At 55.4% G+C, this 24,183-nt stretch overlaps 1 protein-coding gene across 3 annotated transcripts in view; it reads left to right on the forward strand.

Annotated features, from left to right (window-relative positions):
• Positions 1 to 859: 859 nt before the first annotated feature.
• OGDHL (oxoglutarate dehydrogenase L) overlaps positions 860 to 24,183 on the forward strand; it is a 26,760-nt gene continuing 3,436 nt past the window's right edge. Inside the window, exons 1-18 of one of the 3 annotated variants that reach the window (XM_004387945.1) lie at positions 860 to 1,063; positions 2,752 to 2,922; positions 8,686 to 8,788; positions 9,232 to 9,347; positions 9,494 to 9,648; positions 10,477 to 10,623; positions 12,230 to 12,320; positions 15,469 to 15,648; positions 15,830 to 15,958; positions 17,344 to 17,523; positions 17,862 to 18,014; positions 18,525 to 18,627; positions 19,463 to 19,591; positions 20,419 to 20,569; positions 21,079 to 21,206; positions 22,188 to 22,366; positions 23,712 to 23,783; positions 23,904 to 24,029. In XM_004387945.1, the coding sequence (XP_004388002.1) occupies positions 860 to 1,063; positions 2,752 to 2,922; positions 8,686 to 8,788; positions 9,232 to 9,347; positions 9,494 to 9,648; positions 10,477 to 10,623; positions 12,230 to 12,320; positions 15,469 to 15,648; positions 15,830 to 15,958; positions 17,344 to 17,523; positions 17,862 to 18,014; positions 18,525 to 18,627; positions 19,463 to 19,591; positions 20,419 to 20,569; positions 21,079 to 21,206; positions 22,188 to 22,366; positions 23,712 to 23,783; positions 23,904 to 24,029 (2,517 nt within the window). The remainder of the gene's footprint in view (positions 1,064 to 2,751; positions 2,923 to 8,685; positions 8,789 to 9,231; positions 9,348 to 9,493; positions 9,649 to 10,476; positions 10,624 to 12,229; positions 12,321 to 15,468; positions 15,649 to 15,829; positions 15,959 to 17,343; positions 17,524 to 17,861; positions 18,015 to 18,524; positions 18,628 to 19,462; positions 19,592 to 20,418; positions 20,570 to 21,078; positions 21,207 to 22,187; positions 22,367 to 23,711; positions 23,784 to 23,903; positions 24,030 to 24,183) is intronic. The other 2 variants (XM_023742082.1, XM_004387946.1) reach the window with 2 other exon arrangements.

A 24,183-nucleotide genomic window follows, 5' to 3' on the forward strand; every position in this document is an offset into this window, starting at 1 on the left:
AGGGGGCACAGTGCTGCATCAACCTCAGACTGCCTGGGTCAGGAGCCCTGGAGGCTCTCCAGGACTGGGGGGTCTTAGAGCCCCTGTTTGCTGGGGGAGCCCATTATTCAGGCATTTTCCCTGGGAAAAGGCAGGTAACAAATTGGGTGGGGGGGGGATGAAATGAGTCCCAGGCTCTCATTCCTCCCTGGCTTGAGTGGACTTCCAGCCTGTTCTTGCTTCCCTGGGCTGTTAGCTGTCCTCAGTCACCTTGGGCTTGCATGTCAGCCCTGGGTGGGGTCTTTCCTCCACCACGCCCCATCAGAAGCCCTTCACCTCTCAGAGCCACGGTCTGTGGAGTGGGGCTGTTGAGGCCTGGGTCACCAGCCTCCCGGGAGGGAGGGAGGGAGCTCTTTGGGCTGGTGCCTCAGTGAGAGGGAGCCACTGGTTACTTCTGGTCACAATGACTGTAAACAGAGCCGTGCCACATGCTCGTAACTGTGAGAACTCGGAGCCAAGGCAGCATACACTTACTCCTGCCCCTGCGTGCTGGGGACTTAATAAGATGCCTCCGTGAGTCATGTGGTGGCCCCGGGACGGGGCATGACTGCCCAGTTGACAGCTAGGCAGTGACTTGGGCAAGATGGCTGTGTCAGGCAGGCGTGGAGCTGGGATTGGAGTTAAGTGAGTTGATAACTCCCACTAGTCAGTGAACTCTGGGGGGCTGGGAGAGTGTCCTGTTCACCTTTGTCTTGTCCCTCCTAGCCCAGGGCCACCCCTAGTAGGACTGCAGATCATCAGCTGTCAGGGCTTCCTTCTGCCCTGGGCTCGGTCATGTTAATTCCTTTGGTGTGTTCTTCTCCTAGCTGCTGTGTCCAGAATGACTCCACTGCGGCTGCTGATGTCCCGGCTTGGTGCGCAGGCCGCAAGGCTCCTGGCCCCACGTGATGTCCAGGTGGTCAGCTGGCAGCGCAGGTCCTCTGGGCCCCCAGCCACCTTTCCTATCAGCAGAGGTGGAGGTGGCTCCAGTTACATGGAGGAGATGTACTTTGCCTGGCTGGAAAACCCCCGGAGTGTCCACAAGGTCGGCCCCCTGCCCGCCCTGCCTGCTGCCTGGAGGGAGATCCATGGTCTGGCTGTGGGTGGAGGAGTGGGGAAAAGCAGCTTGTCTGCTGTGGGATGGGGGCCAGTTGTCTGCCTCCCAGGCCCTCAGTCACCCCTGTTTGCAAAAGAGCCATGTCCTCACCTTGGGTGAGAAGAGCCTGTCACTTTCCTCTTGCTGTACCGGCCAGCGGTGGTGGTCTTGCCTGAGAAGCCTGATCATGCCCTGCCCCAGGTACAGACCCTGCCCCCTTGTCCTCGTGTGCTGTCTACAGGGGTGCGAGGATTTCTGTATGTATCGATCTGCTAAGACAGACATCTGCAGATGAGAAAAAGTCCGATGGCAGGGTGAACGTGGGAAGTGAAGCTTCTCTCCCTCTGTGTCACTCACCCCCCCCCCCCCCCGAGGAAAGTAACACATCACCTGATCCAACACCAAAAAGCAGGAAGTTACACCCTCCCAGTCCATCCCCTATCTGCTCAGTTCCCATCCTCCCCAACCTAGTCTTAGTTTCTTCTGCTCCCTCTCAAAGAGCTCCTTTCTGCAAACCTGATTACAAACCTAACTCTACCCCCCCCTTTACACAAAAGCAGCGCCTGGCTTTCATCGCTTAGAGATCTCGCCAAGATGTTCCCCACATCAGCACATAAAGAGCTTCATTGTTCTTCCTCCCCCCTGCCTTGTATTCCATTCTCTGTCTGTGTCGTATTCATTTAACTGGTCCCCACTGGTGGACACGTAGTTTGTTTCCAGTCCGGGAGATTCTGAACAGTGCCGCAGCGAATAAGCCTGTTGGTGTGTCATCTTGCACGCGTGCAGCTGTCTGTGGGATAAATTCCCCAAGTGAATTGTTGGGTCAAAGATTACTGGCATCTTTAATTTTGATGGGTATTCCACGTTGCTCTCACCTGAGCTTGGGCCAGATTATTGTCCTACCAGTACTGTCTGAGAATGCGTGTGTGTGTGGGGGGGGGGGGGGGGTACCTCCATATGTGTTCTGCTTGTGAATATCTGTCTGTTTTTTGCTTCTACACACAGTAGAAAAGCACCTGTCCTCTTCTGCCTGGTTCTCTTTACAGCATATCCTAGTGATCTTCCATATCAGCAATAACACATGCACCTTATTTCTTTAAAGGCTGCACCATCGTCCAGATTCTAAATGCACAATCATTTATTTCACCAGTTTCCACCATTTAGGTGTTTTTGCATTTTTATGTTTATCAGCAGTCTTGTAGGAGCAGTCTATACATACATCTAGGCACACACGTACAAGCACATCTGTAGAGTAAATGTCTAGCGGTGGAATCGCTGGTTCAGAATATGCATGCATTTGAAGCGTGGAGGGCCTGCCTGCCAAATTGCCCTCCGCAAAGGCTTCCCCTAACCCATGGTGTGAGGGCATGCTTCCCCCCATGACAAGAAGCCCCCTCCCGTGAACACCCTGGATCACAGTTCCAGCCCCCTCCTCCAAGGCTGTGTCCTGGGAGATCTGGGCTCTGAAGAGGACCCTGGGCTGGTTGTGAGGGGTCCTCTCAGCAGGATATTGGGAAGGAAGACCCTGAGAACCATGGAACCGAAGGAACACCCGGTGCCCCCCAGGGCTCAGCCTGGGCCACCCCCACTCCTCCCAGGCCCTGACCTGGCTGTGTTCTTGCTTCTGCCCTGCCCAGTCCTGGGACAGCTTCTTCCAGAAAGCCAGTGAGGGGGCTTCTTGTGGCCTGGTGCAGCCACAGCCCCCATCGATCATCCCCGAGAGCAGGCCGGCACTCTCAAGGGGCACCAAGACCAGCAAGCTGGTGGAGGACCACCTGGCAGTGCAGTCCCTGATCCGGGCCTACCAGGTAGGGGCAGGGAGGGCGCAGGGTGGCGGGGAGGCAGAGCTGTCTCCGGGGCATGGCCTGGTGCTGATGGGGAGGGCTCTCACTCAGCTTGAGTGTCATCTGTGCAGAGAGCCCTCTGACTTCTCTGTCACATTACCATTCATAGCACTCACTGCTCCCCGGTACTTTTGTGTGTGCTGATTTGTTTGTGGTCCCTCTCAGGGAACGTCCGATCCATAGAACAGGGACTTTATTTCCACATCTCCCTGTCCAAGTGTCTAGAGAGTAACTTAGTGTCAATTTCCCTAAATGTGTGTTGAATGAAAGCTGGGTAGGCTGATCCTGGTTAATGTCTGTTCTCTAAACTGTGCCTTGCAAGAAGACAGGGACTGATATACAGCAGGGGCTTAATTAGTGCTTATGGGATGAACACATAGTTCAGGAAACAGCTGCCTCACCGCCTACTGCTCTCATCTGAAGACTTGGGCTCTTCCACAGTGGGTCCCCAGCTGGGCCCCCGCTCTCTGGAAGATTCCTAATGACGTCTGAATTCTTGGTCTTGACCAGACAGGACTAATTGGAGGGCTGCTCTGGGTGTTCACTGCACAATAAGTGTAATCATTTGAATCTCTCTGGGAATCGGTGGCAGAAGGTGTTTCCCCAGGGAAATCTGTCATGCAGGGGGAGGGACGGGGGTTCCCGGGCCTTTTGGCAGAGACTGTGGGAGGGCATGCAAGCTGCTGCAGGAGCAGGGCTGGGCTGGGCTGAAGGGCAGCATTAGGAAATGGAAAGGCAAGGAACCTTGCCTGGGTGAGGCGGGCTTTGTGTGTGGGCAGGCACTGCGTGCCCTGGGCACCACCACGGTTGAAGCCAGTCTGGATGGAGGAGCAAGGGTGTAGGGCTGGCCCCTCAATGGCCGAGTACTTAATGCATCGGGGGTCTTCTGTGAGTGCACAGCTACCTACTTGTCATTGTGTTTTTCATGGCTGGTTGAAAGAAGCAGAAATTGATCTAACCATTGACTTTGAAAAGGAAGAACAGGAAATGTAAAACTGTGTATTAAATACCCATCACCCCTCTGTCAGTTTGCCATCATGTGGTGGCCTGCATGTTGCTGTGGTGCTGGAAGCTATGCCACCAGTTTTTCCAATAGCAACAGGGTCACCCATGGTGGACAGGTTTCAGTGGAGCTTCCAGACTAAGACAGACTAGAAAAAAAGGCTTGGTGATCTACTTCTGAAAATTAGCCAGTGATGACCTTATGGAACACAACAGAGTATGGAACACGACAGAGGATGAGTCCCCTCAGTTGGAAGGCAATCAAAAGACACTAAAATGGACTCCAACATACCAGTGATCATGCAGATGGTGCCGATTGGGAGCGGTTTGTTCTGTTGTACACAGGGTCACCATGAGTCAGAGCCAGCTTGACAGCAACTAACAACATTAAATGCAGAGTAACATTTGAGTGGAGTCCTGTGTGGTGGAAATGGTTAGTGCACTCAGCTGCTAACCAAAAGGTTGGTGGGTTTCAGTCTACCCAGAGGTCCCTTGGAAGAAAGTCCTGCCACTCTACTTCTGAGAAACCAGCCATTGAAAACCCTATGGAGCACAGTTCTGCTCTGACACACGTGTGTCGTCATGAGTTGGAATCTACTCGATGGCAACCAGTTAACATCCAGGTGCTGCTGGGGGGCTTCTCTTCTGAGCAGAGTTGCCAGCCCTTCCGCTCCTCTTTCCTCTTTACCTCGCCATGACCAAGCACTAGCGCCCTCCCAGCACAGCACTCCCTGCACTTGCCTGGTGAACATCTGCCAAAGGTGAAGACAAACACAACTGTCCGCTCCAGCCTGTCGTGATTTGCAGCCTGTCGTGATTTGCGGAGGCTTCCCCCAGGGCTGCTGCCCCTCCCGGGGCTGTGGGAGGCCGGGTCTGCTTGGACTCAGCTGCACAGTGTTGGAAAAGACTGACATACTTTTGTGGACATTTGCAAACATTTAAAACGTGGGAGAATAGTGAACCCCCACACCTGTCAATCCATGGCTAATCTTGTTTCCTCTATTACCCTCTTTTACTCATCACTAGATTATTTTGAAGCAAATCCTAGATATCATATAATGTCATTCATTGACTATTTCAATGAGAAATGTTCTAGAGATAATGACTCTTTAAAGAAAAATAACATAATAACATGTTCGCACCTAAACATAATAACAATAATCCTTATTGTTGTCAGACATCTGGTTGGTATTCATATTGGCCTATTGCTGTTATGATTTATTTTTATTGTTTTTTTGAATCAGGATCCAGATAAACACACAGCTTGTGGTAGGCTGGTCTCCACTCTGTAAACTCCTCTCGGTCAGTTTCCTTTTGTGTCCCTTGCTTGTCTGATGTTTGTGCTGTGGTTTTCCTAAGTCTGGTTTGATGGTTGCACCCTCATGGTACCACTTAGCCTGTTCCTTTGTCCCGTGTCATTTCTGTAAATTGGTAGATCTAGAGGCTCCATCAGATTCCGATGTTCAAAACTGCTTCATAGGTAGTGATGGGTGCTTCATCAGCTGGTGACCATGGATGGTTATTGGCTAGATCCATTAATTTATTAAAAACCAGTTGCCATTGCATTGATTCCAACTCATGGTGACCCCATGTGTGTCAGAGTATAACTGTGCTCCATAGGGTTTCAGTGGCTGATTTTTCAGAAGTAGACTGCCAGGCTTTTCTTCTAGGATGCCTTTGGGCAGCTGAGTGAGTTAAACATTTGCACCACTAGGGACTCCTTTAATTCATTAGGGGTTGCAGAATTGGTGATACTCTAATTCTATTGTACCTTCTTTATGACCTGAAATACTTCTATTAAGAGAAACTTCCCTTTGTCAACTCTTTGTTTATCCTGAGGAGCAAACTTTCTAGGGAAGGCACGATCAATGCTTGGTTTTTCCTGACTTTCAGATGTTTTAAATTATGAAGCATCCTCCAAAGGTGATCAGTGAAAGTTTTGTTCTCTTTTTAGTATCATACAAATGCATGAATTTCAACACATTTGATGAGTTGCAATCTGTTACAGATTTATTGATACTCAAAATGTGGCCCTTCTCCACAGTCCTGCGGTGTTGGAGCACACCCTTGCTATCTGACATGACAAGATGCTCCAAGCTCATCTTGTACGTTTTCTGCCCCAGCTGGTTCTCCGAGGAGCTCTGGCTCCTATCCCTGAGAAATGGTATTTTCAGTCCATAATCTGGCCACTAGGAGTGTCCATTGCTCTGGATCGGTCATTACTTCCAGGCCTTTTCAGTGGTGAGAGCCAGGACACAGGTACTTTTTAAAAGATAACATGTTATGGGATTATTCTGCTGATACTTGTAGATACTTTACATTTGGGACTCAGGGTTTTCCTTAACCTCATCACTCTTATGTCAAGACCTCCTTTTAAAACATGCCAAAAATAGAGGTTCTCAGAGACACTGATACAATTGCTTATTTGATTTATCCCACAACCCACATGTAACAGTCATAGAATAAGTCCTAATGTGACCACTACTGATTTAGCAATAGAAAAGAACTTAGGAATTTTTTCATGCAGTTCTATTTGTCCTTAGGGAATACTCCATTAGCCAATCGGGATCATCCCTCTCTATGTAGTTATGCCACCAAATGGATACGTTTATCCCTTTGTTTCATTTTAACTTTCAATTTTTGAAATTTAATTTTGTTCTGTAATAATGTAAAATATTTACAAGGTTCAAAATCAGATCTTTCAAGCAAGATATATTCTAAAATGTCTAGTTTCTATCCCTAACACTGCAACCTATTTCATCTCTTCTTGACTGATAATTGTTGTCTTAGTCGTCTAGTGCTGCTCTAACAGAAATACCACAAGTGGATGGCTTTAACAAAGAGAAATTTATTCTCTCACAATCCAGTAGGCTGCAAGTCCAAATTCAGGGCATCACCTCCAGGAGAAGGCTTTCTCTCTCTGTCAGCTCTGGAGGAAGGTTCTTGTGATGCATCAGTCTTGCCCTTGGTCTGGGAGCATCTCAGCACGGGAACCTCAGGTCCAAAGGACGCGCTCTGCTCCCAGCACTGCTTTCTTGGTGGTATGAGGTCCCCATGTGTGTCTGCTCACTTCTTTCTTTTATATCTCAAAAGAGATTGACTTAAGACACTATCTAATCTTGTATACGTCATCAGTATAACTGCTGCTAGTCCATCTTTTACATCATAGTGATAGAGTTTACAACATATAAGGAAATCACATCAGATTACAAAATCATGACCCGGCCAAGTTGACAGATATTTTTGGGGGACACAATTCAATCTATGACAATCATTTTCTTTCTTTTTTATTGTACTTTATTTTATTTTTATTGTTGTGCTTTATGTGAAAGTTTACAGTTCAAGTTAGTCTCTCGTACAAAAATTTTTACACACATTGTTATGTGACCCTAGTTGCTCTCCCTATACAGTGACAGCCCACTCCTCCTTTCCACCCTGGATTTCCCATGTCCGTTCAACCAGCTCCTGACCCTCTCTGCCCCCACATTTTTTATTGTACTTTAGATGAAGGCTTATAGAGCAAACTAGCTTCTCAGTAAACAATTAATACACATTGTTTTGTGACATTGGTTGCCAACCCCATGACATGCCAACACTCTCCCCTTCTCAACCTTAGGTTCCGCATTGCCAGCTTTCCTGTCCCCTCCTGCCTTCTAGTCGTTGCTCCTGGGCTGGTGTGCCTATTTAGTCTCGTTTTGTTTTATGGGCCTGTCTAATCTTTGGCTGAGGGGTGAACCTCAGGAGTGACTTCAGTACTGAGCTATAAGTGTGTCCGGAGGCCATACTCTTGGGTTTCTCCAGTCTGTCAGACCAGTAAGTCTGGTCTTTTTTATTTATTTTTTTGAGTTAGAATTTTGTTGTACATTTTTCTGCAGCTCTGTATGGGACCGTCTGTTGTGTTCCCTGTTAGAGCAGTCAGTGGTGGTAGCCGGGCACCATCTAGTTGTGCTGGATTCAGTCTGGTGGAGGCCATGGTAGTTGTGGTCCATTAGTCCTTTGGACTAATCTTTCCCTTATGTCTTTGGTTTTCTTCATTCTCCCTTGCTCCAGACGAGTTGAGACCTTAGGAGTATCTTAGATTGCTGCTCACAAGGTTTTAAGACCCTAGATGCTACTCACCAAAGTAGAATGTAAAATATTTTCTATATATGCCAATTGAGCTAGATGTTCCCCAAGTGATAATCATTTTCTTATTTTATGGTTTGTTCTTCTGATGTTTGTGTGTGTGTATGTACACAAACATCAGAAGAATTTGTCTGTGTGTATATATATGTGTACCACACACACTTTTCTATAATTTGCTTTTTTACTTCACGGTATTTTGTGGAGATTACCGTACAGTAGTGGATAGAGATTCTCCTCATTCCTTTTTAACAGCTCTGTAGTACTGCCCTGTGTGGATTTACTGTATCCATATGCCAGCCCTCTCTTGATGGACACTTGAGAACTTCCTAGAAGTTTGCGATTGCTGGTAGTACTGCAGTGAACACCATTGTGTATGTGTCCTTTCATTTTTTTCCAGCTGTGTGTTGTACTTTGTGTTGAGCAGGAGGCCACTCTAGTGCCTGTGTTGGCCCTCATAGGCCGTGGTGCAGTGACTGGGTGATGGAGACGCGAAACTTGGAATTCTGAAGCCGGAAGCGAGGGCCGGGGGCACAGAACCTCACTCTTGGTGAGGGTCTGTCCAGCTGGGTCCCAGCCCTGGCTTTTTCCCCTCCCTCCTAGATCCGAGGACACCACGTGGCCCAGCTGGACCCCCTGGGCATTCTGGATGCAGACCTGGACTCCTTCGTGCCCTCAGATTTAATCACAACCATTGATAAGTTGGGTGAGCATCCTTACCCTTTCCCCTCCTCCTGCAGCGCTGGAGAGCTGGTGCACATGGCCTGGGGGAGAGGCTCTTGGGCTCTGGAGGGCAGACTGAGCCAGTGCCTCTGGGTTTGTGTGGCCCGGAGACCAGACCACTGACTCGTCTCTGTCCCTTGCCCACCTCTGCATGGTGTCTCACCTGAAATCTCGCCGAGCTGGGGGATCTTCTTAGTGTGGTTAAGAAACTTGTACAAGCCCTACTGCGTGGTGGCAGGGCTGGTCTCTGACTCACACCTACTGTCCCCGCTGAAAGAGGGTCCTTGGGTTTCTTGGCCGGAGCCAGCGGGAGGGTGCTGGGGAGGCTGTCAGTGGGATGAGGGGATACTGCTGGGCCCCTCAGGCCTGATCTCATGCTCTGCTGCCTGGGCTCTGCCGCCTGGGGTCTGCCACACCTCTTCACAGCCTTCTACGACCTGCAGGAGGCTGACCTAGATAAAGAGTTCCAGCTGCCCACCACCACCTTCATTGGGGGCTCAGAAAGCACCCTTTCTCTGCGGGAGATCATTCGGCGCCTAGAGGTGAGCCCAGCCAGGGTGTTGGGCTCCACTGGATGGAGCTCCCTGGAGCCAGACCCAGGGAGGGAGGGTGCTGCGTTTTCTTTTCCAAATTCTGGGGGCCTTGTGCCTCTTCCCGCTCCTCGTGGAGCCCCCACCTGTCCCCCCAGAACACCTACTGCCAGCATATCGGCCTGGAGTTCATGTTCATCAATGATGTGGAGCAGTGCCAGTGGATCCGGCAGAAGTTTGAGACACCTGGCATCATGCAGTTCTCCAGCCAGGAGAAACGGACCCTGCTGGCTCGGCTGGTGCGCTCCATGAGGTCAGCCCCCAGCCACGTGGATGGCTGCATGGAGCACCCCAGGGTCTGCTAGGGAAGGGCAGGACTGTAGCAGCCGTGCCCCTGGCATGGGGCCTCACAGGGGCACAGGCACCAGGTGCTTGGGTAGTTTGGAGGAGAGCTGCCTCAGGTAGAGCTGGGCAGATGGGGAGTGCTGGGCTCTGGTAGACCATGACAGCAGGGGCTGTGGGGGGCTCAGTCTGCACCCTGAGCAAGAGCAGAGGGGACAGGAACGGCTGTGGGAATGTGTGGGCAGAAACATGGCCCTAGGCAGAGAGTGCGTGCGGCAGCGCCTCCCAGTGGATGGGGCACTCGCTGGCTCTGCCCATCAGCCTTCTCTGAAGCTGCATCTGCCCAGGGCTGCAAAGGCTTGGAGGAGCCCCCGGCCCACCTCCAGGTGCAAAGACGGCTTCCTGAGAGGTGGAGGAGAGGCTAATATCCAAATTCAGCAGCATGGAGGGGTTGGGGCCTCAGTGAGAGTACCCTTTCTGGGGTGTGTGGGAGGGGAGAGGGCTGAAAGGCATCCCATGGAGATGATTCCTTGGAGAAGTTTGACTGTGAAGTAGGAGGGAGAGGCAGCTAGGAGGGGTTGTGTGGTGGTGCATGCAGGGGCCTCTGATTAAGCTGGGGTCCCCAAGCCTTGCCCCTGACCCTGTGCTTTCCGCTGGGTATGTGACATGGGGTCTGTGTCGAGTCCTAGACTCGGTAGAAGGAGGTGGCTTTTCAGCATCCTCTGTCCTGGACATCAGCGACCTGCCTCGTGAACAGCCCCTGTGGGCCCCAGCCCTTCCCTGCTCTCTCCCCATACAGGTTTGAAGACTTCCTGGCCCGCAAGTGGTCCTCAGAGAAGCGGTTTGGCCTGGAGGGCTGTGAGGTCATGATTCCTGCCCTCAAGACCATCATCGACAAATCCAGTGAGATGGGGATCGAGAATGTCATCTTGGGGATGCCCCACAGGTGGGCCTCACTCCCCTTCCCTCCCCCAGCCTTGCCCATTCTCCTGCAGTCCCACAGGGCTGAGGCAGAAGGGAGGAGATGGGAGTCAGAGGAGAGTTGTTGGTGGGACCTGGGGGTGGTAGGGTGTGGCCTGGAAAATCCTCATTGTCCCTGGGCCCTGGCCTGCCTGTCACAGAAAGGGCTGGCATGTGACCAGCACCACAGATCCAGGGTAACAGTTCTCTCAGACTCCCATCCCCTATTGCCATGTTGCCGCTGCCCCTAGAAGGGGCAGGATTTTAGGGAGGATTTTTTTGTGTTTCTTGGGGTTCCTGTAGATGAGGAGATGTGGAAGGGCAGGTGGCCCAGGGCTGGCATCCCCTGAGGAGGTCTCTGGAGTTGAGCCCAGGGATTCTGTCCTCCTGCAAGCTTGACGTTTGGCTGGGACTGTGATGAGGACTTGAAGACTCACTCCTCAGAGCTGGAGCCTGAGGGCTATGGGGGAGTGATGCCTGGGAGGCTGGAGACCACAGAGGTCAGAGCCTTGCTGGGTGGGGCACGTGAGGACATGATGAGCAGTTCTTTGGTGGCAAAGCCTCCTGGGACAGAGGTAGAGATGGAGACATTAATTGCGGTTGGGGCAGCCTGGGGCCATGTCGGCATGAGGGGCACCCAGATCCCAGGTGCTGAGAGTCCCTGACCTGTGGGCTAGGCCGTCAGGAGCATGGGATTCTGCCTGTTACAGGCTCTCTGTTCTGAGGGCTCAGAAACACCCAGTGTCTGGTCAGTGGGGTCAGGCAGAGTCAGCCTGGGGGTCTGGGGTAGAATGGACTCACATAGTCTAGGGACTGGGACAGTAGGATGGTCCTGGCGATCAGGGGCAGAATCGGGCCTGTGGTGTCCACTGGGCAGTCTCTCAGCCTTGAGGTAGGCTCTGGAAGGTCAACGGGCCGTTCCAGGCCAGGCCTCCACAGTGCGGGAGGGGACTCGGAGGCTAGAGGGCTTGCCCAGAGGGGCTGACGTTGTGCAGAGGGTTCCTGGTAGCCCCCAAGCCCCGCCCCCATAGAGCAGGAGTGAGGCCTGCCTCTGGGAGGGCCAGCCTTCTACTCCAGGCCAGGCGCACTGGAGGTCAGCCAAGGTTCTGTGTGGGCCTACTGCTGGTGTCTGCTAGGGGACTGGGGGGCATGTTCTGAGCCATCCCCTCCACCCTCATTGGACTGGTGCCCACCCCTGGCTAAAGTGCCCCTTGAAGGTCTGGATGTTCAGGCAGGACTGGAGAATTCCAGGTTCCTGGCTGCCTTCTGAACCCCCAGACATCAGTGCCCAGGACAGCCCCCTTAGGATCAGCTGAGTCCCCTTTTCCACGTCTTCTTCTGAGATGCAGCTGGGCTAGGGGTGGGGTATGTGTGGGCAGCTGGGATGCACTGGCAGACTGGGAGAAGGAGGGCTGAGGTACTGTGTCCGGTTTTGGGATGGGGTGAGTGGCTTCCCTGCTATGAGGGCCTGGCCCACCTGCCTGGGTCTGAGATGTACAGACTGGTGTTTCCCTGACGGGGTGGGGTGATGCTGGGCCAGTGAGGGGAGGCGGCCTCTGTGCCAGGTGAGACCACAGCCCCTCTGGCCCCAGGGGCAGGCTGAACGTGCTGGCCAACGTGATCCGCAAGGACCTGGAGCAGATCTTCTGCCAGTTTGACCCCAAGTTGGAAGCAGCGGATGAGGTGGGTGCCAGGACTGCGTCTTGGAGCCCCTGAAAAGCAGGGTGTTTGGGAGGGGTCAGGGGAGGGGGTGGGTCAGGAGCAGAGGAGCGTCCAGGCTCAGACAGCCTCTGAGACGGACAGACATGCAGAAGAGCGGGTGAGAGCCTGGGGGTGTTTGCGTGAGGCCTGTATGGCCTTTTGGAGCAAGTGCTATAGTCTGATAGCTGGGGCTTCTCGGATACCTGGGCCGGCTGGATGGCCGGGGAGACTGAGGCCCAGAGCTGCAGGAGCTGGCTGGACGGCCAGGGAGACTGAGGCCCAGAGCTGCAGGAGCTGGCTGGATGGCTGGGGAGATTGAGGCCCAGAGCTGAAGGAGCTGACTGGATGGCCGGGGAGACTGAGGTCCAGACCTATAGGAGCTGGCTGGACGGCTGGGGAGATTGAGGCCCAGAGCTGCAAGAGCTGGCTGGATGGCTGGGGAGATTGAGGCCCAGAGCTGCAGGAGCTGTCTGGATGGCCGGGGAGACTGAGGTCCAGACCTATAGGAGCTGGCTGGACGGCTGGGAAGACTGAGGCCCGGAGCTGCAGGAGCTGGCTGGGACTTCAGTGCGGCAATGTGGTCCTGCCTCTGTGCCCAGAGTCCTGCCCACTGCCCCTCATTCATTTTGCCTTGAAGTCAGGACAGTCTCCTGTACTCTTTGAAGAGCTGAGGGGACGTTTTTCTGCTCACGGCCCTTCCGGTGTCATATACATGTCTTGCTGCTTCACACTGCAGGCCTTTGCTGGTGCTGGGCCCTCAGCTCATGCTGCTGTTCCCTCTCCTCTGCTCTCTTCTTTTTCAAAGCCCTGCCTCCCTTGCCCTCAGAACTGTGTCTGCTCTGGCCTTCGCCAGCCTGCTTGTGTGCGTGTGTGTGCATGCACACATGCGTGTGTATGCGTGCGTGCATACATATGTATATGTCTGTACATCCATGTATGCACACATACGTGTGTGTATCTACTTGTTCTTCCCTCCAGGCGGTGGCAGGGCGAGGGCAGGGCCCACGCAGGGGCTTAGCGTGTTGAACCGAGTCACATTGAATGACTGCCCCAGAGCTGGGAAGAGAACCTGCCTGTGGGCTTCCAGCCCAGAATCTCTGCAGTCCTCTTCCTTTTTCCCAAGCAACTTCACCTTTCTCAGCCTCAGTTTGCTCTTCTGTAAAATGGAGAGAAAGGCACCTGCCCCAGAGTGGTGTGAGAAGCTGAGGAGATGGTCTGTGTGTGTGAACTGTAAGATCTGGTCAAAGAATAAGCTTAAAAAATTTTTTTAATTGAAAAAGAAATGTGATCATTGTTTTTGAAAAAAAGATAATACAGTGAGAGTCAGCTTCCCTTGTGAAACCCCATTCCTGCCCCCGAGGCTTCACCACAGCCTGCGTCTGTGGGTGAGTTTGTGTTTGTGTTTAGGCCCGTGCTTCCAGAAAGGTCCCATGCAGGCACACGCACACAGACACACAGACACAGACACACAGACACAGACACACACAGAGACACAGACACATACACAGAGACACACACAGACACACAAACACACCTGCAGAGACACAGAGACATGCACACAGACACAGAGACGCACGCACACAGACACACACACATACATGCACAGACATGCACACAGAGACACACACAGACACAAACACACCTGCAGAGACACAGAGACACGCACACAGACACACACATACATGCACAGACATGCACACAGACACACAGAGACACAGAGACACAGACACAGACACACACACACACACACACACACACACACACACACACACACACACATTCCGGGCAGCCTGATTTGCAGAAGGCCATGGAGCGCACTGAGTCACATCCTGGCACCTGCTTTCCCTTGGCAGTTAGTCATTGTTCACACCAGCCCACGGAGAGCTGCCTGGGTTCTCACAGCTTCCGAGTATAGCGTTGACTTACCGTCCTCAGAGATAGACGGTAAGGCCGCAGTAGCCGGCGTGCTTGCACACAGGTATGAGTGAGAACACCTGTTCGGTGGTGGCTCAGGTGTGTGACAGTTACCCTCCAGGCCTCAGTGAGCCCACCCATGGCTTCTCCCAAATCTTCCTATCTTTGCCAGTCTGATCGGTGAAAAATTTATCTTAACTTACACCGCCTTGTCATCAATTCAGTTGAATTTCTTTTCGTATGTTTTAAAGCCAGTTATATTTCTTTTTCTGTAGGTTCCTCTTTGTGGCTTTGTTCATTTATCTTACTGATTCATAAAGGTGCTTTGTATGTTGAGGAACTCTAGCCCCATGCCTGCGTTTATTTTATAAGTACTTTTCTCAGCTTGATTTCCCCCACAACATTGTGTCTGGATTTGCCTCCTCTGTGACAAATCTATTAGACTTTAGCTGTCTTCCATGGGTGGCTCAAACACTTAAGCACTCAACTACTAGCCAAAGATGGGTGATTTGAACCCACCCACAGGTGCCTTGGAAGACACGCGGGGTGATCTGCTTCCGAAAGGTCACAACCTTGAAAACTATGGAGCACAGTTCTACTCTGCAACTGACAGCAACAACATCTTTTATGGTGGCTGGGTTTCGTGTATTGGTTAGGAAGCTCTTTCCTACTTCAAGATCATAAAATACATCTGTCATGTTTTCTTCTGATACTGTGATGGACTCATCTTTTGTGTGTACGTTTTTGATCCATCTGGAAATCACTTTGGTGTAAGGAGTGAGGTAGGGATTCAGCTTCCTTGTTTTCCCAGAGGCCCAGCCAGGGGTCTCAGCACCATTTATGAGTCTCCTTCCTTCCCTTACTTTCATGTCCACTGTAATTGGGCCCTCCTTACCAGCTCTTCACCACTCACTGCTGTTACCTTTCTCAGGTGTGCTGCAGTCGGTACTGCTGAGAGGTCAGTGGTTGATAATTCAGAGAGTCTGATGAGAGGGTGGTGCGGTATGGGCCCAGGGGGAACCAGCCTCCTTCAGACCAGCCTGGGGGGGTGGTGAGGGGAAGTGTGATGAGGGAGTGGTATGGGGAGAGGATGCAGATCAGGGACTGTGCAGCCTTCCTAGAGCAGGATCCAGGCCTTTGTGAGCATCGTAGGAATGTCCCAGCCAGCTGTTGGCTTAGGTATCTCTCTGTCCATCCACCTGTCTTCAACTTTCAGGGCTCTGGGGATGTCAAATATCACCTGGGCATGTACCACGAGAGGATCAATCGGGCCACAAATAGGAATATCACTCTGTCACTCGTGGCCAACCCCTCCCACCTGGAGGCTGTGGATCCTGTGGTGCAAGGGAAGACGAAGGCTGAGCAGTTCTACCGCGGGGACTCAGAGGGCAAGAAGGTGAGCTCATTCTGGGCTCCGGGGGAGGTGATGCTGGGTTCCTGGGGTGTCTGGGCTCCGGGGGAGGCAGGGCTGGGCTCCTGGGGTGTCTGGGCTCCAGGGGGCCAGGCTCAGGGTCTCAGCAGTGGAGCAGCAGGGCTGGGGCCAGGCGCTCCTTCTGGCTCACATCCTGGCCCCGCAGGTCATGTCCATTCTGGTGCATGGAGACGCTGCCTTCGCTGGTCAGGGCGTGGTCTACGAGACCTTCCACCTGAGTGACCTGCCCTCTTACACCACCAATGGCACTGTGCACGTTGTCGTCAACAACCAGGTGAGGGCAGGGCTCCACGCCGGGTCCGGTCAGCGTCTGCCCCTGAAATCCAGGCAGCAGTTTGGTGGGAAGAGTGAGACGGTCCTGGTTCTAATCCCCCCTCTGCCACTTCCCAGTGTGTGGCCTCAGGCGAGTCACCTGATCCCCCCAGCCTCCGTTTCCTGGTCTGTGTGAAATTGGTTCCCAGTATACATACACAGGGAGCCCTGGGGGCACAGTGGTTAAGAGCTTGGCTGCTAACCAAAAGGTTGGCAGTTCAAATCCACCAGCCACTCCTTGGAGACCCTATGGGGCACTTCTACTCTGTCCGATAGGGTCGTTATGAGTTGGAATCGACTCAATGGCAGTAGGTTCTTGGGTATACATAGAGCATAGAGAAAGTTGTGAAGATGAAGTGAATACCCGTATAACAAGTCCCTAGCGTGGAAATTGAGTATGCAGCTAGATTTTACTTTTAGATGTATATGAAAAGTAGGTTTTATAACATAACTGTAACAGTGTCTTTCTTTTTTATTTTACGTTACTTTTTATTGAGGTGAAATTTGCATAACATAAACTTAACCATTTTAAAATGTACTGTTTATTGGCATTTAGTACATCCACAGTGTTATGAAAGCATCACTTGTAGCTAGTTCCAAGACGTTTCCATCACCCCAGAAGGAGTTACCCGTACCCGTGAAGCAGTTCCTCCCCTTTCCCTCTCCTTCAGCCCCTGGCAACCACTGGGCTACTGTCTGTCTCCTGGTCTCAAGGCCTTTGTTTAAGGCAGCTGTGATTAGTAACAGCTCTTCTTGTGAGCCTGTAAAACCTGTGTTAACTACTTTATTTGCATTCTGAGAGGTAGGTATTGCAATAAACCCTTTTTATAGACGAGGAAACCAAGGCTTTGGGAAGTTAAGTACCTTGCCCGAGATCGTACAGTTAGTAACTGGACTGACCCAGGCCTGCCGTCCTAACTACGCCAGTTGCTGTTGAGTCGATGCTGAGTCATGACGACCCCGTGCACGTGTGTCAGAGTAGATTTGTGCTCCATGGGATTTTCGATGGCTGATTTGTCAGAAGTAGCTCTCCAGACCTTTTTTCGGAGGTGGCTCTGGGTGGACTTGAACCTCTTGGTTAGCAGCCGAGCGTGTTAAATGTTTGCCCCATCCAGGGACTCTTTCCACGGAATGGAAATGATTACGAAAAAGGAGAGCAGGCACGATTCCCCTGCTGCTAGCCGATCCCCACAGGAGCCGCTGCTGTTGCTGCCGGCGGCCGTTCACTGTACCCTTCCCTGTCTTACCTGAGCACACCTGGCCGACCCTTTGGCCAAGACCTGCTTGGGTCCGAGGCACGCACCTGCCTGTCTAGCTCTGCCTTGCCATTGCCTCCTTCTTCTTCAGATTGGTTTCACTACGGACCCCCGGATGGCCCGCTCCTCACCGTACCCCACTGATGTGGCCCGTGTGGTCAATGCACCCATCTTTCATGTGAACGCGGATGACCCAGAGGCGGTGATATATGTGTGCAGTGTGGCAGCTGAGTGGAGGAACACCTTCAACAAAGATGTCGTTGTAGACCTGGTGGGTCTGGGGGAGGCCAAGGGTGAGGGTATGGATGCCCTTCCCTGCTGTGCAGAGCGAGGCCAGGTGGGTCTAGGGGAGGTCAAGGGCGAGGGCATGGATGCCCGTCCCTGCCGTGCAGAGCGGGGCCAGGTGGGTCTCAGCATCCGTGGAAGTTAGGTCTGGGACGACTTCTTGGACAGGGAGTGTTTAGTGCCCACGACAGTGACCTGTGCAGAGGCCAGGGGCTGGGACATCCAGAGGTGGGTGGGTGTGCCCTGCTCGGCACCCTGCGGGCCCAGGGCTGCAGCAGCCACACAGCCTGGGGCAGGGACTCAGCCGCCCCGTGGCCTCTGCAGGTCTGCTACCGCCGGCGCGGCCACAATGAGATGGACGAGCCCATGTTCACACAGCCGCTCATGTACAAGCAGATCCACAGACAGGTGCCCGTGCTGAAGAAGTATGCAGACAGGCTCATCGCTGAGGGCACAGTCACCCTTCAGGAATTCGAGGCAAGCGTGGGCACCTGGGACAGGCCTTGGATGGAGCCTAGGGGCGGAGGGGAACCCTGGGGTGACCGCTGAGCACTGGGGATTTAAACAAGTGGCCGCTGCGGTGGTTGTGCTGGCGGGGAGGGGCCAGGAATACAGTGACCAGTGGCCTGTTGTGATGAGTCCTGCGATGCAGGGAGGCCCGTCTCAGCAGGAATCAGGGCAGTCTTGCTGTAGGAGGTGGCCCACCCTAGCTTTGTTTTCTGTGGACATGTCTCCCACCTTTGGGGAGCTCTGAGAGCAAGGGCTGTGAGTCTTCCCTGTGTCTCTGCCCAGCCCTTAGCTGAGCACAGGCCTACCAGGAGCCCCCTGAACTCTGAGACTTTGACCCCTGGCCGTGAGATCCCTGCAGGCCAGTGGAGAACATTACAGAAGTTGGTGACGGGGATCAGGGCTTATGAATCTGGGCAGACGCAGCCCTGGCCACCCAGGGCACCACTCCCTCAACCCACACCTTTGTCCTGATTGCAGGAGGAAATTGCCAAGTATGACCGGATCTGTGAGGAGGCGTATGGCAGATCCAAGGACAAGAAGATCCTGGATATAAAGCATTGGCTGGACTCCCCCTGGCCCGGTGAGTAAGCAGCGTTCGGCTCAGAGTGGTTTGCCTGGGCCTTGGGCTCTGGCCCTCCCCTGGGTCACGGGGACCAGGACTGGAGTGGTCCTGGGCAAAGGCAGCCCTGCACAGCCCACAGGCTGCCAGCTGTGTCCCCGAGGCCCAGATGCTGCCGCCCGTGTCCCCGAGGCCCGGAGGCTGCCGCCCATGTCCCCGAGGCCCGGAGGCTGCCGGCTGTGTCTCCGAGGCCCGGAGGCTGCCGGCTGTGTCCCCGAGGCCCGGAGGCTGCCGGCTGTGTCCCTGAGGCCCGGAGGCTGCCGCCTGTGTCCCCGGGGCCTGGAGGCTGTGTGGGCGGCTGGCTCCTCCAGGTTAGGGAGGGAGAGAGAGGCCGGGTGCTCCCTGGAAAGATGGGGCTGGGATTGGCACCAAGGGAGAGAAGACCTGGGGTGGGGGTGCGGTGCTCAGGTGCTCCTGCCCTGTCCTTGCCTGAAGTATGCTGCCCACCTTCCAGGCCCAGCTGTCCCCTCCAGGAGAAACCCTTGCCTCCCTGGCGAAGCTGGGCTAGAATGGGAGTGGCTAGGTCAGCTGTCACCCCTGGTCCAGGCAAGGGCAGGAGCCCAGGCCCAGAGGGAGGGTGTTGGGCAGAGGCTGGAGCTGCACCCCTGGCTGTTTAGTCACCACAGGTGCCGAGGGTGGGATCAGGGGAGGGGGGCTTGGGGCTCAGTGGGGCATCTGAGTGCCACGTGGGGCTAAGGAGGGGGACGGGTCCCTCGGTCCCAGGAAGATGGGCTGACCAGGGCAATCTGAGGACCCCTCCCCAGCCGGAAAGTGGACAGCGGAGTCTGCCCTGCAGGCTTTTTCAATGTGGACGGAGAGCCCAAGAGCATGACATGCCCAGCCACTGGCATTCCTGAGGACACACTGATCCACATCGGAACCGTGGCCAGCTCTGTGCCCCTGGAGGGCTTCAGGATCCACACGGGTGAGGCGCTGCTCAGTGCTGCCTGTAGGCGGCTGCCCAGACCTGGCCCTCGTGCCCAGCTGGCCCGTGTGTGCGCCCTGCCCTGCGCAGGCCAGCTCATTCAGTGCTGCCTGCTGCTGTGTGGGGGGCTGTGATGGTGGTGCCTGTCAGGAGGGCGGAGGGTCGGGCGGGCCTGGACAGCACCCTCCCAGCTGGGGCTTGGTAACCAGTGGTAAGTCGAGCACCTTGGATTTTCCAAACATCTTTGCTGGGGCGTGCCTGCGTCAGGGAGAGCAGGAGTGATGGTGTCCAGTGGAGGCTGTTGGGCCGGCGGCGGGCAGGGTTCTGCAAGCGGGGAGGGTGGAGTGGGAGTGGGAGGCTTGCCCGTCCGTGGCCGGGAGCAATGACAGGCAACCTGCCTGCTCCCTGCTCTCCTGCTTCCGGGCGAGCCTGCGAGAGTGGTGGTCGCTGGGGACACTCCTTGCCTGTGGCCGTAGTGGCCTCTGCCCGGGAAGCCTGGAGGGCCTTGGGTCCTGAGAGAGGTGACTGCACACTCCCGCCAAGCCTGGGGAAGCGAAAGGAGGGAGTCCCAGGTGTCCTTGGGAATGCCCTGGCCGGTCTGCAGGGCATCTGTGCTGCTAGGTGGTGGCTCAAGGAGGGGACTGCTGTATTGGCTGGAGGCGGGGGTGGGAGCTGCTGGGGGGGGGGAGCTGCTGGGGGGTGGGAGCTGCTGGGGGGTGGAGCCACCTGGTGCTGGGCCCCCCTGCCTGCCAGGGCCCTGGTGCTGCTGCTTTCCAGGGTGGATGGCCAGGCCCTGCTGGCCCTCGGTCAGTGCTTGCCTCCTACAGGCCTTTCTCGTATCCTGCGGGGCCGGGCAGACATGACCAGGAAGCGGACAGCGGACTGGGCATTGGCAGAGTACATGGCCTTCGGCTCCCTCCTTCAGGAGGGCATCCACGTGCGGCTGAGCGGGCAGGACGTGGAGAGGGGCACATTCAGGTGAGGGCGGGGCTCTCAGGCCTGTGTCCCTCTTTGGCAGACTGGGCTTCACTGTCCCCAGTGAGCAGGTGGGGGAACTGAGCTCGGAGCTGCGCTTGGGGTCTTCCAGAGTCTGCATGGGGCCCTCTGGAGTGGAGCTGCCCTGTCTTCTCTTCCCCAGCAGTGTTTGGGGAGCTGAAGGAGAACCTTCACCTTCAAGTCGCTTGCAGGTTGTCTCAGCTCCTCAAGGCAGGGCAGGTCTCACTGGGCCCTCTCTGTGCAAGCAACTTGGGTCTGTTCTCCAGGACCTTGATTCACTGTCTGTGGGCCCCGGCAGTGGAGACAGGGCTCAGGCCCCCAACTGGTGCGCTCAGAGGAGAGGCTGCCTGGAGGAGCAGACCAGGGGCCCTGGCTTTCCAAGGCATTCCTGGCATCTCCGTCCTGTGGGGACTCTGGCCAGGCTTCCTAGGGCAGTGATGGGCAGCTGTGTCCCAGCTGGGGGCCCTGCCCATCCATGTCTCTCCCTTTAGCCACCGGCACCATGTCCTCCACGACCAGGACATTGACCGGAGGACGTGTGTCCCCATGAATCACCTCTGGCCTAATCAGGCCCCCTACACCGTGTGCAACAGCTCCCTCTCGGAATATGGGGTCCTGGGTAGGTTATGGCTCCACCTGCAGGTCCGTGGGCCCTGGGGCGCCTGGGGGCTAGTGAGGGACTCGGCACCCCTAGGTGGCCCGTCTGTGTTGTTTGACCATGTCCTGGGACTGGGGCTGAGAGGGAGCAGATGAGGACCTGGGAGGGTGAACCCAGGGACCAGGCTGTCTTCACTAGAGCTTGCAGTGCTTCCTGGGACTGAGGTCACCTGGAAATGATTCCTGTCCCATCTGGTCCCTTGGGGAAAACTGAGGGAGTGGTCTTGCCTGCCTGGGTGGGGCTCTGTGGGTACCAGAGCCCCCTTCCCTGGGTACTGGTCCCAGTAGGCCATACAGAAGGCCCGCCAGAGTCCACCATGGGACGCAGCACCAGCTGGCCCTGAGATCAGCCGTTCCTGAGCTCATATCTCACCGCTTCTGCCCCACACCCCAGGAGCCCTCCCCCAAGGTCCCCCCACGACTCTGGGCTAACTCCTAGACTGGGCCTCCCTGGCTCAACCATTAGCTGGCCGGACCCTTCCTCTCTGCCACGGTTCCAGCCAGCCCCTCTGGAAGTTCCCCATCTAAGCTGGGGTTACCTCTGGGGCTGTGCCTGCCCCTTCCCCTCAGCTGCCCTGCATGTGTTGTGAGGACTCCGCTTGTCAGGCAGCCTCCACGTCTCCCCAGGCTGTCTTACGACTTGACTCCTGGTCTGAAAGGTGTGCCAGAAACCCCTGGGGTGGTTCTACTCTGCCCTATAGCAGCGCTGTGAGTCAGAATCAACTCGACGGCAGGGGTTTCTGGGTCTGGGCGTGGCTGAGCCTGGCCATGCGTAGGGTCAGGGCTGAGGGTGGCGTCTCTGGACATGTTGAGGAATCCTGGTGTTTGATTCCCCAGGAGTCCCTGGGCTCTCGCTGGCCCAATGGGAAGGGTGGGCTGGGGTAGGGATGGTGACATCTGGTGACAGAGTGTGGCAGGCTCTGACTTGGTGACTTCTGTTTAGGCTTTGAGCTGGGCTACGCCATGGCCAGCCCCAACGCCCTGGTCCTCTGGGAGGCTCAGTTTGGGGACTTCCACAACACGGCCCAGTGCATCATCGACCAATTCATCAGTACTGGCCAAGCCAAGTGGGTGCGGCACAACGGCATCGTCCTGCTGCTGCCGCACGGCATGGAGGGCATGGTGAGGCCACGGCAGTGCTGGGGGTGGTGCTGATGGTCCTAGTGAGAGAAGGAAGAACGTGCGTCGAAGGTTCACTCTATGCCGGCACTTCTAAAGCCCTCTTGGAGTCCCTGGGTGGTGCAAACAGTCAATGCTCTCGGCTGCTAACTGAAAGGTTGGATGTTCAAGTCTACCGAGAGGTGCCTTGGCAGAAAAGCCTGGTGATCCACTTCTGAAAAATTAGCCATTGATAACCCTACGGAGCACAGTTCTACTCTGATACACGTGGGGTCGCCATGAGTGAGTCAACTCAGCAGCCACTGGTTATGTAATATATTAACTCTCTCAATCCTGACAACAGCCTCATAAAGGAGATGCTGTTGCCACTTTCCAGATGAGGAAACTGAGGCACAGAGAGGTGGAGTAGCTCGCCCAGGGTCACACAGTGGGTTGCCAGGATTTGAACCTCTGCTTGCTCCCCTGCCTGCCTTCTGGTTCCGTGGTGTGTTCTGCCTGTTTAGCCACACATGGCGGAAGTAGGGTGTACAGGCTGGGGCCGCTGGTGGGGGCTCCTGGGCTGATGGGGGGAAGAGGGGAGGGGCAGAGGGTCCCTTGGGGCCCCTTGTCAGGGTGCAGCCTGACCAGGCAGGCGGGGGTGCTGCAGAGGGGCACAGAGCTGTGGCAGCTGCGGGAGTGGCAGATGCAGGTGTGCAGCCGTTCGGCCACCGCCTGGCTGTGTGACCCTGGCCAGGCTTGCCTAGCCCTGGACTGTGAGCCGCAGTGGGTGTCTCAGGTCCTGCTCAGCGTAGACCAGTCATCTGTTCAGCAAACCAGAGTCTCCATTGTCTCTGAGTGGCTTGTTGACAGCCAGGCACTCGCTCTTCTAAGCACTTCACACGTCTGTGTGGGGGAGTCCTCACAGCAGTCCAGGAGGTCAGACCCGTCAGCTGCTGTGTTAGTGTGAGATGAGGCACAGAGGTGATGTGACTTGTCCAAGGTCTCCCAGCTGTAAAGGCCGGCTTCTCAGGAGGTGGAGCTTGGGTCAGGCTGGGTAGGGAGGATTGGTCTGGCCTGGCCGGTATCTGTGGCATGGGCTCAGTGGGGTGCCCCCACTGAGGAAGGGGCCTTTTCACCTTTTCCTCCTGCCCCGCGTGTTCATTCCCCGCACATGTGGGCTCTGGCCGTGCCCCTTCCGAGGGTGCGCTCTTCTCCTTTCAGTCACCACCTCTGGGAAGCCTTCCCAGACTCCTCTGGGTGCCCCTGCTCTCTCTGCGCCCAGGGTCCCTGCAAGGTCAGGCCATCTGTCCAGTGTGACAGACCCCGCTCCCCACTCGGGCCAGCCCAGGGCATCCGGTGTTTATTTCAGGGCCCGGAGCACTCCTCGGCGAGGCCCGAGAGGTTCCTGCAGATGAGCAATGATGACTCGGATGCCTACCCTGTGAGTGCTGCCCCCGGTCCCCCAGGACAGGGACCTGCCCTGCCCAGAGCAGCCGGGGCGTGTGGAGCTGCAGGCTGCCGCTCCCAGCCGCCGCTCCCAGCCGTCTCCCCCTTCCCTCAGGCCTTCACCGAGGACTTTGAGGTGAGGCAGCTCTATGACTGCAACTGGATCGTGGTCAACTGCTCTACGCCGGCCAACTACTTCCACGTGCTGCGCCGGCAGATCCTGCTGCCCTTCCGCAAGCCTGTGAGTCCCCCTCACTCCACTGAGTGGGCCAGCAGAGGGGCCCGTGGGCCGGGCGGAGGGAGACCCGTGGGCCGGGCGGAGGGGGAGACCCGTGGGCCGGGGGGAGACCCGTGTGCCGGGGGGAGGGAGAGACCCGTGGGCCGGGCGGGGGGGG

This window comes from Trichechus manatus, unplaced genomic scaffold, assembly GCF_000243295.1.
Source record: "Trichechus manatus latirostris isolate Lorelei unplaced genomic scaffold, TriManLat1.0 scaffold00200, whole genome shotgun sequence".
NCBI classification, from domain to species: Eukaryota; Metazoa; Chordata; class Mammalia; order Sirenia; family Trichechidae; genus Trichechus; species Trichechus manatus.